Genomic DNA, 17,025 nt, shown 5'->3' with positions numbered 1-17,025 from the left:
CCTGAGCTTCAGAAGCTGGGAGGTTCGGGTGAGGGAGCTGCATCTGATGGGGGCCTTTTGCTGCTTCAGCTCACAGTGGGAAGCTTTGGGAATGTACAGAGAGAGAATGAGGTGCTGAACCACCCCACCCACTAGCTTCCTTATCCCCAAGGAAAAGCATCACTCGCTCATAAAGCAACTTCTCTGCAGCCCAAGCACCTCCGGAACCAAGAGCCAGGCCTTGTGGGCTTTAGGGGGACACAAGCCAGAGCAGGGCTCCCTGGATTGCATCATGGCTGTACAAGTCTGCAAAGATCATGAGAATTTCCAAGGTCAGGACCAAGCAGGTGACTCTCCATAGCCTTCTCCGTTACTACTGTCTTCCTTCATGGAAATCCTTTGTTCATTTTCTTAGAAATCCTTCCATCCTGTTTATGTGCTTCTCCCTAGTCTTCTGGGTGGCGTCTTAGGCAAGGAGAAAGAGAGGTGCTCAGCAGGTGGAGCCATGAGGAATACGGCTCTAGGGTCCAGTAAGTTGCTGCACACTGTGTGTTCTGTGGAGAGAGATGGAGCAGGGACAGAGGGAGCCTGGAGAGGAATCATAGGGTAGTCTGAGTAAAACACTCATCAGACTCCAAGGGCTTGTGCAATGGAAGAGAACGTAAGCCACTCATTAAAAGTCTTTAGAGCAGGTGTAGTGGCTTGTGACTCTAATCCTAGCACTCAAAAGGCCGAAGCTGGAGGATTGCTGGAGACTCATAGATCTTTCATTGTTTTATATAGTTTCAAATTATGTATATGACATATATGTATATGTGTATTATTGTGTGTATGTGCATATTGGATACACGTGCAGGTGAGTGTGAAACAAGTGTATATGGAGGAGGTCAGAGGACAACTTTGTGGAGTTGGTTCTCTCCTTCCACCCCAATGGGTTCCCGTGATCAAACAAAAGTTATCCTCTTATGCAGCTGCCACCTTTACCCACTGACTCACCCACCCAAACTGAGACTCCTGTTTCTGTAGAACCACACTGCTCCAAAGGGAACTAGTGCTTAATTTTCAGTGACCATGAAAAAGGGGTGCGCAACAGTTAAGAGCACGGTTTCCCAATCCAGAGGACCTGGATTTGATCTCTAGCACCTGCATGGCAATGCACAACCGTCAGCAACCCCAATTCCAGGGGATTTAATACCATCCTCTGGCCTCCAAGGGTATCAGGCATGCATCTAGAGCACAGATATACAAGCAGTCAACACACACACATGCATAGACACACACATACACAAATATACATACACACATATATACACATATACACATACATACACATAGACACATACATACACAGACACACACATACATAGACATACACACATATACACATACACACACACACATATAAAGCCTTCACTTTAAAAAAGAAAGCTCATATTTTAATATTTATTGAACTTTCACAAGCTATGATACCCCACTACATCTCTATTACGGTGAAACAAGAAAATCAAAGGTACATACCATAAAATCTTCAAATTGAGCCACATGTGCCAGCACCTATCTGTAAATCTGTAGTCCAGTATTCAGGGGGCTGAAGTAAGAGATCTCCAGTTCAAGGCCAGGCATGGGTACATGGTGAGTCTGGGCTAGCTCGGGCTATACAGGGATACCTGTCCCAAAAACCAACACCAATAAAAAACAAAAACAAAACAAAACAAAAAAAAAAAAAAACAGACTTTCAATCACATAAGTTTCCAATGGTCCTCACTTCGGAGTGGAAAGATAAGCTGTATAATTTCAGTCTATTTCAGTGACAGTGAGGATGGATGATACATTAAGAGTCCTGTGACCTCACGGTGTCTGCGCTGCATTTCGGACCTACTCCCAGTGCCCTGTGCTCTAATCTTAAATGAGAGAGGGCTGGAACGGTGGCTCACTGGGTATATCTGCCTCTCAGCTGTGAGAACCTGAGTTCGGGAACCCGGAACCAATGTCAAAGGCCAGGCATGGTGGTCTTACCATAATACCAGCAACAGTGAGATGGGAGGCAGAGACAGGTGGATCCCTGGATGCTCTCTGACAAGCTAGCCTAATGAGGTTCCAGGCCATTGAGAGACCTTGTCTTAATCGAAAGGATGCATGTAAGATGAACAAACACAAAAATGGCTTGTGTTGGTTTCATACAGGGTGGACTCAGGTTCTGTCAACAATGATGATGAGCCATTCAGAGGAGAAAAATGGCCAAAGCTGTTCACATAAAAGAACAAGAGACTGCAGGGGTGGCTCAGTGGTTAGGAGCATGCCTCCCCCTGGCAGAGGACCTATATCAGATGGATCACAACTGCCTGTGACTCTGCTCCAGGGGCATTTAATGCCTCTTGCTTCCATAGGAACCTGCACATATGTGCACACACACACACACACACACACACACAAACTATGAATGAAAGAAGTGAAAGTCAAATTCATTAAAAATCAAAGAACCCAAGCCAGACTGCACCAAGGTGCTGTCTTCTGTGCTTCAGAATGGCAGAGGGTGACCCGGACTTTCTTTTTCTTCTTCTCCACTTCTTGTGCCATCCTCACCAGGTCACAGAGTGCAGGGGTTAACCCCAGGGCTTCGTGTATGCCAGGCAAGCCCTCTGCCAATTGAGCGACATCCCAGCTCCCTCTGTATACGTACACCTAAAACCTAGTTTTCGAGAATACTAAGGTGAGCGCTGTCCAACTCAGCCAATAGCGCATGACAGTGTTTATGCCAAGGCCCTGGGTCCTGTCCTCAACTCTGCAAAAGGGAGGGAGGGAGGGAGGGGGGAAGGAAAGGAGAGAGTGAGTTAAGAACAGTTTTCAAAGAATTTAAGAAGGTGAAGGTACTCAACATAGAATGTTTTCCAAAGAGTATAATACCACATTTCTAGTAGACAGATGCCAAGAGAACTCAGCAGGTAACGGGGCTTGCTAACAAGCCTGAGTTCTACCCCCTGGATCCACATGGTGGAAGGAGAGAACCAACTTCAGAATGTCATCCTCTGACTGCCTCACACGCGTGCAGTGTACACAGATCCATACATACGCAAAATTAGCAAAATGTAATTTTTTAAAAAGAAAAAAAATGTTTTTAAGTATTTTTGCAATTTCCCATGGATAGATTGATGCATCTAAAAGTCAGAGAGGCTGAGAAGATAAGCACTGGCTATATTCAGCAGCAAATAATACAGCACACACACACTGAAACACGTATACACAAACAATCACTCACATACTTACACACTCACAACTCACATACCCATACACTCACAGACACATACATATATATACACACTGCACACTCACACAACTCACATGTGTACATTCTCTCACAGACACACATATACACACACACACTACACACTCACACAACTCACACACTCATATACTCTCACAGACTCACATATACTCACACTGACACACTTATATTCACTCACATACATACTCACTACACACTCACACACAAAACTTGTACACTCTCATATACACAGATATACACACACCTACACACTACACACACACACACAATTCACACACTCTCTCACAGATACACACTTCCATTGGTTGTGCTCTGAGTGTTTAGGGACTGGCTTTACAAATTTTAAAGATCCTATTGTGCCCTCTCTCTCTTAACAATGGACCCTGAGATATTCATACTTTATTATTCTGATCAGTGACAAAGATCCGGTTAGAAAGTTTTTACCTGGGAACTGCGATTCCAGCGCAGGTCCTTGACCCAGACCCCTCGGACCTCTCTTTCAGTCTGTATTGCTGAGATAAACAACCTATGGGTCCCACCAAGTGAGCCAGTGAGCCTGTGACCAGAGCATCCCTGGTTCTTTAGCAGGTGCCCATGGTCCCTTCATCCCCATGAAAACCTTGGGTAAGCCTAAGTCTGAGTTGGTCCTAGAAGAATTGGAATTTAAAACAAAATTGTGAACTTCCCTCCACTTCAAGCAGAGGCTGCCGGTGGGAAGCAAGCGCTGCTGTGTGTGTGTGAGATGGGAGGGGGTGGAATTCTCCATTGAACTTCCTTTGCTAACTTGTTCCGGAACCTTTGGTTTTTAAATCATTGTTTAAGAGCAGGGCAGTTTGGAAGGGGGAAAAAAAGAAAGAAAGAACTAATTCATTAAAAGGCTGGGAAGAAGGTGTGTATAAAAGGTGTCAGGAGGCAGTGGCTCTGAGCTGCTATGACGTTCAGATGGGTCAGTCTGTCCTGCCATTTCTTCTTTCCCTGTCTGTCTGTCAGGCGCTGGCCAGAGCCTCAGTATGCTTCTCCTAGTGCTCTGAGCTCTCTCATTCTTCAAAGCCCCTCCCCACCATGTGACTTGTCTACAGGGCGACGAACCTCAAGCCTCCGTGAAGATGTCACTCACTGAAAAGGCCTTTTTCTCCCTTTTTTCCCTGTCTTTCTTCTCCCAGTACCTGCAGAGACTTAAATTTACCTCCCTAGAGTTTTTCTTTTAAATTCAAATAAAACTGTTCTTGAGCTTCGAAGGGAAAAGGAAAAAAATTGTGTGGGGTGCTTCAACAGTGAGGGCAGGGGGCTTTTCTAGAAGGTGGTAAGAAGGGATGGAAAGAGGCCACAGATCAGGGAGGAGGGATGTCCAGGGAGGGTTGGGCTCTCCACCCAGTAAAGCCTCAGCCTGCCTGACAGTGCGTGCCTGCCACCTAGCATAGAGAGAAACACAGAAGCCTGAGGTGTCTAGAATGCTCTTGGTTTGGCTGTGGTGGCCTGTGTGTCTGTTAGGACCCCGTCTCTGCTAAGGGGGCTTCTCGGATATAAAGGGGCAGGCCACGTAGAGCTAGGAAGGGGAGCAGGGAGTGGTATTTGGAGCAGCTCCATGGGAGCAGAGACACAGCCTTGAAGGTGGCCAATGGCCCAGCATGAAAGAACCAGCCTCCTCCTTCTGAGGAAGGAGGTGGGAAGGACCTGCTGGTCAGCCACAGACTTGAGTCTGCTCAGACGTGCAAATAAGACTTGTATTCCTTTGGTTTTGCTCCTCTTCTCCTCCCTTACAGCAGGCTGTGTAAAAGACCCTTTCTCAAGAACAAACACAAGTTTAATTTGGATCAGTATGAAAATATATAGTTTATATGTTGAGGAAGATGGCAGGGGAGTATGGTAACTGGCCACAGTGTGTTCACAGTCAGGAAGCAAAGCAAGGTGAATGCTGGGGTTCGGATTGTTTTCTCCCTTTCATTCATATGGGGACTCAAGGAGTAATGCTACTCACATTAGGGAAGACCGTCCCATTTCTATCAACCCTAGCTGGGAATTTCATCTCAGACCTGCCCGGAGGCTTGTCTCCTAGGCGATTCTCGATCCTCCAGCCCCCATCCTGCCCCCTTTCCCAGAGGCAGGTCTGTTCTGAACATGTCTCCGGTGTCCAGAGGAGTGGAGTGGCGCTGACTCAGAGTCTCCCTTTCACTGGAGGACAAAGCTATGTTAGACATAGAAAAGCCTATAAATTTATGCTGGGGTTGGGGGCTGGAGCCCACTACAGAAAATACAAGACAGGGTTAATTCTCACAGCCTGGCAGTGTGTGTGTGTACACATATGCATGTGTGCATTTATATGTGTCTGCATATGCATATGTGTGTGTGTACATACATGTGTGTGTGAGTGCATGCATACTCCTTGTATACATGCACAGGAACCTTCATTAGGGGCCCATTACACATGGAGAGCCACCACCTTTTTGTGTTCTGACCCTCTCTCACCACCATCCTGACCCTTGTCCTGTGTGCTCAGTGTTACTGTGAATGGGCAATGGCTTCCCTGGGAATGGGCTTCTTGGCATCCTTTGCCTCTTAGCCCCAACTCCACCTCCTGAGTCAGCCATATCTTACCTTTTGGCAGAGGCCAGAGCAACTCTACCCTTAGGTAAAGCAGTGACCAGATGGTTGTCTGTCTGATGCTCTGTGGCAGGCTGGGCCCCCAAACTGTGCTTTCTTTGTACATGAACCTTACTCCTCATAGCCACCCGAGGAGCCCAAGCTGCCATTCTTACTTAGATTAAGCCGTTATTATCCCTGAGGGCCAAGGTTCTGACTACCCGAGGCCAATGACTGTTGGCATCCTAGCTGTGCACAGCAAGCAGATACGTTACAGTCCTCACCAACGGCAGAGCCACCTGGACTGTCTGTCTAGGAAACAGCAGCTATTAGCCAGATCTTAGCCTGCACAAAGAATCCAGGCAGGGCATCCTGTGATTTTCAAGGTTTTTGGCAGCTAAGAAATGGGAGAGTTAAGATCTAAGAGCACCATTGAGGGACCAAGCTGTGATTCATAAAATTTGGGTCAGTCTAATTGGGCGTTCTCTGAGGATACCATCCAGCAGCCCTGATCACAAAGCAGCTACCAGGAAGGGAAGCTACGCAGTGCCCAGCCTGGCTAATTCATAAATGGTAGCAACAGCTGCTGAAATATCAGTCAGTCAGTCAGTCAGTATCTGTCTGTCTGTCTGTCTATCTATCTATCTATCTAATTATATTTATATCTATCTATATTTCTATCTATTGACACACACACACATACACACATACTATACATATCCACAAACATCCATATGTATACTCATTCACACAATTACACATTCATAATCATTCATGGCTACTCACTCATACACACATTCTCACACATTGATATGATTGTGTTCAAGAGAGCAAGAGTGTGCGCACAAGTGCGTGTACACATACACACACACACACACACATGTCACCTTTTTCATCAATGTGATGAGATAGTTGAGAAGTAAAGAGTCCAGCATGGTAATGCACACCTTTAATCCCAGTGCTTGTGAGTTCAAGGCCAGCTTGGTCTACTTAGCAAGCCCCAGGGTTTCCAGGGCTACATAGAGAGATCCTGTCCCAAAGAAGAGGGAGGATACATTGTGACTCACAGTCTCAGAGGCTCTGGCCCTTTGTTGTCTAGCTCCATTGCTGTGGACTAGAGGTCAGACTAAATCCCAGGGCAGAAAGTGTGTCTTGGAGCAAAGCAGCTTACCTCAAACCAGACAGAAAGTAAGGAGAGACAGGAAGAGGCTAAGATAAGGAGTGACCACCCCCAGGGACCTACTTCATGTAACCAAGTTTCCACCATCTCCCAAAACAGCAGCTGAGGACCAAACTTCCAACACATGACCCTGGGGGTGGGATGGATATTTCCTGTCCAGACCACATCTTCATACTCTGACATGCTTGGCACACCTCACTCTCTGATGTCACCTGAGAGATGTCCATCAGTCTGCTCCTCTGAGGTGTAGCTGCGTAATGATATCTGTGGCGCTGTGATGTGGTGTGTAGCACTGGGCTTGGTGCTACACCAGATGTGGCAGGTGTCCAGGGAGTGTGTGGTGCAGACAGCTGAATGGACATCTAAGAGAGGAACACACAGGGCCTGGCTTCCCCATTTCTTATTTCTTTTAAGATTTTGTTTGTACCGGGATCAAGCTGAGAGCCTTCCACATGGCAGACAAAAACTCCACTAGTGGGGTACATCCCCCATCCCTCGGCTCTCCTGTAGAGCCATGGAAAAGGCTCGGGTGGCTGAGTCAAAAGCAATATTGATAAGGAAAACAGCTACACTGATGCAGCAAGCTAAATAAAGACAAACACCCTGGCCAAGGAAAATTCACAGATGACTAACCACCTATAAATGGATGGGGGGGGTTAGTGAATGGGCTCAGCCAGCATCAGCCGTATGATTCAGGACAAAGCTGCTGTCAACCACAGCATAGCCAGTCCCAGCTGTCCCCAAATCCTGGTCCTCATAGTCACTGGGACAAAAGCTGTCATCAGCAGGGTGAGGCTGGCACTTACAAGTATAGCGTCAGGAGTTCTGATGGTGCTCTTCAGAGCCCCCATCTGATAGATAATCCTCCTGTGTTACTGTGTGGGGCCGGTGGATGCCTCCGTCTGTGATAGAGCTGTTGTGTTAGTTGCATGTGCTCTGATTTGGCTGCCCGGTTATCTTGGCAATCTTTGGAGAAATTAAACTTAACAGCTGGAAGGCGAGTTAATAACAAATTTGTAGCAGAGAAGCTTCCAGAAAACTTTATGCCCAATGTGGCCTTCTTGTCTGTGATGGACACGGGCCTCTATGCAAACCAAAGATGAATTCCCAGCCAGCATTAGGTTCCAGGACCGCAGTTTGTGGCATCTTCACCATGATTGGTACTGTCTCAAATCAAGTGCAGACCAAGAACCTAGGATCTGGGGTGGCTATGGACTTTCTTACAGTTGCTACAAGGCATCTCCAACTTAAAAGTGCATTCCATGCCTCGAAGGGCCTCACCAGGCCCACAGGGAGAAAGGGACTGGGAACATCCAGTTAATCTTGTTTTGCTATGACCCAGCCCAGCAGGGAGTCATGCATAACAGCTGGGTTCTCAAATCAAAGTCTCATGTGACTTTGATGAAACAGGACCGTCCACACATCCCTTCTGGGGGACCCTGAGGATTAAATGAAACAGCATGGGAAACCTGTTGCCCACCTCTTCCACCATCACCCAGACATGTGTGTTCTGGGAACAAACGTTAGTCTTCACCCTCCCCTCCCCACTCCCTCCATAATTTCTGGAGCCGGAACCTCCACTGCCAGACCCCTTCCCGTTGCGATTGTCTGTCCTCAGTCTGCTGCACTTGTTTCTAAGGACTGCTATCATGGAGGAGTAGAAATTTATACCCTCCAAAGGTGTGGACCAGAAGCTTGAAATGGAGATGTTAGGAGGCTGCCCTCCTTCCTGAGCTCCGAGGAAGGATCATTCCTTTGTCTTCCAGTCTCTGGCTATTCCAGGTGCCATCCTAGTCCCCACCTTCTTCCTCTGTGCACCCGTGTCTCCCCTCTCTCCTTTCCTTTCTGGAGATGTCTACAGAAAATTTATTAATTTTCGTTGTCAACTGACACAATCTGGAATCATCTGGATTGCCAGATCAGGTTGACCTGTTGGTATGTCTGTGGGTAATTGTTTTATTGTCTATTGACACGGGAAGATCCAGAAGAAAAGTTAATAGTGCCGTTTTCTGAGCTTGAGTGAGTCCTGGAGCGTGTAAAAGAGGGGAAGGCGAGCTGAGTAAGGGAACATGATTCATCCTCTGCCTTAACTGTGGGTGTGACTAGCTGCTTCAACTTCCTATCTTGACTTCCTTGAAATGTCAGGCTGGGACCTGGAAGTGTGAGCTGAATAAACCTTTCTTAAACTTAACTTTTTATCACAGTATCGGGAACAAAGCTCAACACCTCGAACTGGGGGTAGGGCCCACCCTGAATCCAGACCGGTCTCACAGTCTCACCTCAAGACTTTCAGCTCAAGCACAGATGCTAAGACCCAATTTCACTCAAGGGAGACCAGGGAATGAGCGTAACCTGGAGTCAATAGTTCCACCGCCACACTGTCCCTTCAGGCATCTAAACCAGCCCAGGGTCAGAGACAGCAGAGAGGCACCGGACAGACAGTGGGTGTGGCTCCCGCAGGTTTGGGGGTAGGTTACTGACAAGCACTAAAGACAAGCTCGCCAAGTTTTGAGTCCATCTTATTGGTAAGGTGGTGTTGATACAGGAGAAAGGTACTCCAGAAAGCTGAAGTAAAATTCTGTGTTTCCTTTTCTGTTTTATTTTGAAAAATAAAAATCACTTTTATTTATTTTTTTGGTGTAAAATAGTTTATTCAGGGCATGGGGGTGCAGTTAAGAGGTTAATAGAGGCAGAGAAAGGCAGAGAGGGAGAGAATAGAGAGGTAGAGGCCAGCCATGAGCACGTGGAGGGCAGGAGGGAATGAGGAGAGAACAGGAACGGGAAGGGAAGACAAGATTAGAAAAATCAGATGTTGAAAGAAATAGTAGAGGCTTACTTAGGATTTTTTTTTCCCAGATAATTCAAAAGCTAAAAAGGGAAAAAAAAGGTAAAAAGTCACCCAAAATTCCATCCTTCCCGATGGGCGTCTTGATATTTCCTGTGAAAATGGGGGTCAGGCAGGGTCCTGTTCCCTGTTGATTGCTCTGCCCATCTCTACACCAATAGATCCAAGCCAGGGTCATCTTTGTCACCATCTGGCTCTGACGCAAGTCCTGCCTCTCATACTGTTTCTTCTTCTATAGATTGATCCCTCGCTTGTCACCAGGTGTTCAGGTGGCAGGCTGTGACAGTGTGCTAGCCAAGAATGAAGGGCTTTCTCCTTCGTACCAGGGCGCGTCGGCTTCGCCACACAGCTGTCGCCACGGGCTACAGGACGTGCATCTAAGGACATTCTCAGCCTTTCATAGCAGTGACGGCAAGGTCTCCTGTCTCCACAGGCCATGTTTGAGTTGGTCACCTCTGAGGCCTCCTACTATAAGAGCCTGAACCTGCTGGTGTCGCACTTCATGGAGAATGAACGGCTGAAGAAGATCCTGCACCCGTCCGAGGCCCACATCCTCTTTTCCAATGTCCTGGATGTCATGGCTGTCAGTGAGCGGTGAGCACTGGAGAGCCACCTTCTACCTTCTCCATACCAGCGTGTGGCCGAGACCAGGGCCCATGCTCACCGGTTGGGCTTCTAGACCTTTGAATGTTCTGGCTTATTACATGAAGAAATAGGGTGGAGAAAGTGACTCCGGGCACGGGGGAGATGGTGCAGTGGGTAGAATGCTTGTCTTGCAAGCATGAGGACTTGAGTTTGATCCCAGAACCCACATGAAAGCTAGAGGCAGTAAGACACACTTGTAATTTCAGTGCTAGGGATGCGGAGATAGGAGAATCTTGGGGCTGGCTGGCAAGCTAGCCAGTCTAGTTGGGTGAGCTCCCAACTAATGAGAGATTTGTCTCAAAAGAAACTAGGTGGATGGCTCCTGAGGAATGACACCTGAAGTTGACCTTTGACCTCTGACCTACACACACACACACACACACACACACACACAAACACACACAAGCATGCATACACATAGATGTAAACCAAAAGACCCTTTGTCTTCTCCAGCAGGTTGGCTAGTGGTATCCTCCCCGGGTCTCTTCCCATTAGCCTCTGAGAGCAGTGCATATTTATGGTGCTGTAAGTTGATGGAGTCTCCTACACCAGTCACAGTGATGTTGAGTTGAACCTTATGCATGAAACCCATAGGCCAGTCTGGGAACAACTGCTCACCTGGAAATACCAAAGCCTAAGCTCCTGACAGGCCAGTGCCAGTGCAGCCCAAATTGCTGCTTCCTTTTCCTCTCCCATGAGGCATCTAGCAATCCAGGAAAAGATGGGATATGTGTTTCCTGAGGTTGTACATAGGTAATGGAGGAAATGAGCTCCTGTGGAGGAAGAGGAGGAAGAAAGGGAAGGGCAGAGAGAAGAGGAGGAAGAAGAGAAGAAGGAAGAGGAGGAGGAAGAGGGGAAAGAAGAGGAGGAAGAGAAAGAAGAGGAGGAAGAGGAGAAAGGAGGGGGGAAGAGGAGGAAGAGGAAGGGCAAGGAGAAGAAAGGGAGGAAGAGGAGGAGGAACAATAGGAAAAAGAGGAGGAAGAGAAGGAGGAGGGAGAGGAAAAAGAGGAGGAGAAGGAAGAGAAAGAAGAGGAAGAGGAGGAAGAAGAGGAGGAAGAAGAGAGAAATTAAGATGAAGGGTTCACTGAGCACTTTCCGGTAATCCAGGAAGCACTAGGCCAGCTTCCCACATTCAGATTAGGCAGAGCATGGCAGAGGCAGCCCTTCCTTCCAGTGAGGGTACTCAGTGTCATGTGTGAAAGCCCAGGTTGCTCTCGATGTCTGTGCACGGGCCCTTTGCACTTACACCTGCCCTTTCTTCGGAGTCTCTGCCTCTTCAGTAGCTACCCTGTCCTCCTGTCCGGTAACTTCTAGTGGTGATGGATGGCTCGTTGATGCCAGAGCAACCTGTGAGATCTCTAAGCTTGCTGTCTACAGATCAACCCCAATTTTAATTTGAAAAATTCCACGACACAGAAGTAGAGACCCCCATGTCTGTCATACTCCCCATGTGTTAATGAGTGATCCAATCCCTGCCTCTCCTAGTACCCAGGGGAACATTGTGAGGCACTGCTGGGTCACCATTCTGTTACACCTGCAAACACATCAGTACACGTAAGAGATAAAGATGAGCCTCATGCCCTCTCCCTCTCTGCATACTTGTGGTGGCGTTATCTACCTAAAGCCACAGCTGTTCCCTGTTGTGCTCAAATGTGCCACTGGCATGCAGGTCCCACCCACCTTGAGAGGGACACTGGTCTCCAGGTGCCTTCAGCCCAGCCTCTGCCTCTTGCAGGTTTTTGCTGGAGCTGGAACACCGAATGGAGGAGAACATTGTTATCTCGGATGTGTGTGACATTGTGTACCGTTATGCGGCTGATCACTTCTCGGTCTATATCACCTACGTCAGTAACCAGACCTACCAGGAAAGGACATACAAGCAGCTCCTGTGAGTATATCCTGCCCGGCCTTGGCCATCCTTGCCTGGCCATTCCCCAGGACCACACTGAGTCACACAAATATCCAGGTGGCCAACTCTAGCATGTTCCCTGAGCATGTTGGTGTCACCAGAAAACCTGTAGTCTACCTGTGCTCCAAGGGAGTCATCTGAAGCCTCCAGACTGTCTAGAGCAGCCAGTAAATCCCTGTAGGAAAGACTGTGTAGCTACAGGAATGATCCAAGGTCTAGAACATTGGGACATGAGTATGAAGTAATAAGAAAGCCAACAATGGGCAGACAGGAGCCTTGGCTGGTCATGTGTTGCATGTGACCTAGGAGCCAATCTCCCATTTTATGACCTTGCGTTGGACCACAGGGAAGGGCTTCTCTCCGGGTACCTACCCATGCAAATGAAACGAAACAAAGCGAAAGTCTCTCCAGTATGAGAACCGATAGTGGAAAAGCAAGACCAAGTTTGCAGTCCTAGACACAGTCCAGGTACAGGGGTCTCTGGAATACCCTGAGAACAAAGGCAAGCTTGGGGGCCTCATTAGGACAGACAAATCTACAAAGTTGCCTGAGGAGGCTGGCAAATTCTGCCCGGCATGGCAGCAGCTATTGTGTCGACAAGCTGTGGATCAAAGGTGGCAGTTCTGTGACAGTTGCTAAGAAGCTTCCTGAAGCTGGCAGAGAGAGAGAGAGAGAGAGAGAGAGAGAGAGAGAGAGAGAGAGAGAGAGAGAGAGAGAGAGTGAGTTTCTAATCATTTGTGACAGTCAGTTCCCCGTGACTTCTAAACTCAGTTGTAGATGATGAGCCAGAAAAGTTTCAGTGTGCCACATGCCCACTGTCCAAATAGCATCTGGATTTGATGGCTTTTATATCAAGTCGCATGATGGAAGCAGACATTCAGGTATTCATTTGAGTGCTTTCCAGTGATTATTTGGAAGGTGGTGAGAATCGGGTGCTATTTCTCAGAGTAAGCAGTGAGCAGACTAGGTGTCCGTGTCTTGCAGTTCCCAGGAGTCCCCCAGGGTAGCTGGTCACCATGTAACTTTGCTCTGTGGGTACAGATGGGGGAATCTGTGCCCACCAGCAGCAGATACAGTAGCTGCCCTGATGTCTGCTGCTACTCTGCAATAAGTTTCTGACACTTGTCCTTCCTGGCCTTTAGCAGCACTGAGCCACGTGGCCAAGCCCACCTGTCAAAAATAGTGCAGGCTCTCCTGGCAGGTGCCTGGAGCCTACTGCAGGTTTCTTCTCTCCGTGGGTTTACCTTGCCTCGGCTTCCTGCCGGGTGAAGTCATCTAATTGTACGTCTGATTCATAACCTTGGCTACAATGGGATTCTTACCCCTCCCACACAAATCATGCTTTGCCAAGTCTTCATGGCCTGGCATATGGAGCCACTATTGTTACTTGACGTCTACATGAACAGTTTATTTTCCATTTTAAAAAATGAGGAGGGGGAGGGAAGAGAGGGTGGAGGAAGCATCTTCTGTTCACAGCTCCAGGGCCTGAGCTCAGAGCCAGTCTCCTGTGTCTGTATCTTCAGACAGGAAAAGACGGCTTTCCGGGAGCTGATCGCACAGCTGGAGCTGGACCCCAAGTGCAAGGGCCTGCCTTTCTCCTCCTTCCTCATCCTGCCCTTTCAGAGGATCACGAGACTGAAGCTGCTGGTCCAGGTGTGACCCCCTAACCATGCCCCGGGCTCTATGGGCCCCCCCTGTCCAAGCCTTTGCTCCTCCTACCTCTCTGCAAATATTTTAGGGCATCCGTTTGTTAAATAAGGGCTAACTAGGGTCTTATTATGCTCCAAGCAATGAAGGCTCAGCTATATTCCAGAAGGAAAGATTGGCATACATAACCAGAAAGGTAGGCACATAGCTGTGAAGATTAGAAATGATTTAACCCAGTCAGGTGCCTACCTGACTACTGCCAATCGGAGGAGTCAAGAAAGTCGAGCAAGGTTTAAGTGAGGCGCAGCTTAGAGGAGCCAGCTGCATCAACATCTGGAAGAAAGAACACACTATGTAGAGAAAAGTGAATGCTCAAAAGTCCTGGGGAAAGAAGATTCATAGGAGCAGGGCCAGCACTGAGCTCATAATGCATGATGGGCAGGAATGTCTCAGATTCCATCCTCACCTGAGATGGTTGATATTCACTGTGGGAGCTACAGAGAGTGGGAGCAGGGGAAGAGAAAAGTTGTCTTAGGGTTCCTATTCCTGCACAGACATCAGGACCAAGAAGCAAGCTTATACTTCCACATCGCTGTTCATCACCAGAGGAAGTCAGGACTGAAACTCAAGCAGGTCAGGAAGCAGGAGCTGATGCAGAAGCCATGGAGGGATGTTACTTACTGGCTTGCTCCCCCTGGCTTGCTCAGCTGCTTTCTTATAGAACCCAGGTCTACCAGCCCAGGGATGGCACCACCCACAATGGGCTGGGCTCCTCCCCCTTGATCATTAGTTGAGAAAATGCCTTACAGCTGGATCTCATCGAGACATTTCCTCCACTGAGGCTCCTTTCTCTGAGATAACACCAGCTTGTGTCAAGTTGACACACAAAACCAGCCAGTGCAAAAGTAGATAGAGTTATATGCAGCCTGAGAGTGAGAGAAGCAAAGTTAGCTGTGAACTGAAGAAAACTGAAGGGTCAGAGAAAAGACATTTTACAGGAAAAAGATCAGTTCGTCCACAAAGTCCCCAGGACCATAATGACTCTGTCTCCAATGACCACTCCAGAAGGAAGGGAGGGATCTGGTGTACTATGTAAACACTATGCCTCACTGGGGGACAGAGCTAGCAAGCCCTTAGCCATGTCCGAGTGACCAGGGTCCCTTGCAGCTTTGCACTGCCTCTGTGTTTTGCTCTTGAGGAGCCTGTGTGTGGCTCTGCATTGGCATGGGGTATCTTAGGACCCTCGGGACCCGTACTACTGAGTCCTGGGCTTCCCATTAGCATGCTGGGCCAAGGCATCCACCCCTGGCCTGGCTGAGGGCCTCATGCCCTCTGTCCATTCAGTGAAGGGCTGTGTGTGTTCCATCTTTAAAGCTGCATCGGAGAGATGATGACCACTGTCAGGGAGGGAGGGGGAAGAGTGGGGTAATGCAGCTCCATCTTGCCTTCAGAACATCCTGAAGAGAGTGGAGGAAAGGTCTGAGCGTGAAGGCACCGCCTTGGATGCCCACAAGGAGCTAGAAATGGTGAGTTGTTTGTACCGGTGTGTCCCAGAGAGCCAAGTCTCCTCTAGATCGCTGTCCCTACTGACCTCTGTCACTGTCCTTCCTCTTAGCATTCTGCTTATTTGTTCTGAGATTTACTTTTGCAATCCAGAAGAGTCACTGAGGGAAGAGAATTAGTACCTGATGTGGCTTTGTCAGAGCCTCCTCCGCAATACCCTACCCCTGTTCGTGTGCCCAGGCTGCATATGGAAGTACTTGCCTAGCACTCTTCACCAACATAGCTCTGGTGTAGCCATTGTTCCAACCCCATCCTCCAGGGTCCAGCTTATATTGTACCCCCTGACCCGGAACCCTGCCTAGGAGTGTCCCCAACTCCTGGTCCTCCTAGATGACATTCCGTGGGTTGTCTGTAGGCATCAGCAGCTTTCTTGAGCCTTGTGTGCCTGCCAAGTGCTGTTTTGGGCACTTGGCCCCCACCAATGAGCCATATGACTTTTTTTCTAGGCCCTACTGGGCAGCCGCACTCTGGTTGGATCTGGTGATCTCTGGCCTGCCAGGGGCCTGTCAGAAGGCTGTCTCAGAGGTGGGACAGGGGCCTGGTGTGTTTTTTATTTTAAGCTCTTCTCTGCTTTTTTCTCTCCTATTCTTTTGATGAAAGAGATACCTTGTGTATCTTGCTTGCTTTTTTTTTTAAAAAAAAGGGGTTTATTCTCATTCATAAATGTAATCAATGATCAAATACAAGAACATTCAGAAATGAGCATAAGCAAAATGAAGATAGCAAAGATGTCACACACACACACACACACACACACACACACACAGTGTTTACCACCATACTGTTTAGAGACCGCATCTAAAGCACAGCCTTTGCTCTTCAGTGATTCAGAGTATGTGATTCAGAGCCCTCGGGTACATGGATATATTGTGTTTCTTCCATCGGTGCTACTTAATGGACAACTGAAATTAGTGGCAGATTTTCTCATTCTAAGCTGCGCTGCAAGAAACAGCCTCGCCTGCGTCTTCCTGCTCTGCACTTACTAACACTGATGAAGCACCTCTACCAGGCCAGGCTCTGTCCTAGACCCCACGCGACATTTAAGGCTCTGATCTTGGAGATGGAGGCCCGGGGGAATGTAGCGTTAATGACTTGTTGGTTTCTGGATGCCTTCCAGGAAAGTGGGGAACCTGTGCATCCCCAGGGAGTGAGAGGTCAACGTGAATTCCTAATCAAGCTGAGAAGTCAAAGACAAGGAGATAAATCATCTTCTAGACCCAAAGTTTTCAGCCTTCCTAATGCTGCAATCCTTTAATACAGTTCTTCATGTTGTGGTGACCCCCAACCATACAATTACTATCTTGTTGCTTCAGAACTGTAATGTTGTTACTGTAATGAGTTGTAATATAGGTTCATAGCAGATGCAAACCCCTGTGATAAGGTCATTCAATCCC

General features: G+C 48.1%; 1 protein-coding gene across 2 annotated transcripts in view; it reads left to right on the top strand.

The window, feature by feature from the left end:
* Positions 1-17,025, top strand: part of NGEF (neuronal guanine nucleotide exchange factor) — a gene marked incomplete at its 5' end in the record, with an annotated part of 64,444 nt that overhangs the window by 41,887 nt on the left and 5,532 nt on the right. For both annotated transcript variants that reach the window (XM_080933051.1, XM_080933052.1), the window contains 4 exons: positions 10,301-10,461; positions 12,248-12,400; positions 13,945-14,074; positions 15,520-15,594. In XM_080933051.1, coding sequence (XP_080789177.1) covers positions 10,301-10,461; positions 12,248-12,400; positions 13,945-14,074; positions 15,520-15,594 — 519 coding nt within the window. The remainder of the gene's footprint in view (positions 1-10,300; positions 10,462-12,247; positions 12,401-13,944; positions 14,075-15,519; positions 15,595-17,025) is intronic.

This window comes from Micromys minutus (genome assembly GCF_963924665.1).
Source record: "Micromys minutus genome assembly, chromosome: 19".
In the NCBI taxonomy this organism is placed as follows: Eukaryota; Metazoa; Chordata; class Mammalia; order Rodentia; family Muridae; genus Micromys; species Micromys minutus.
Note: the sequence above shows the minus strand (reverse complement) of the source record. Positions and strands in the feature narration are given on the sequence as shown.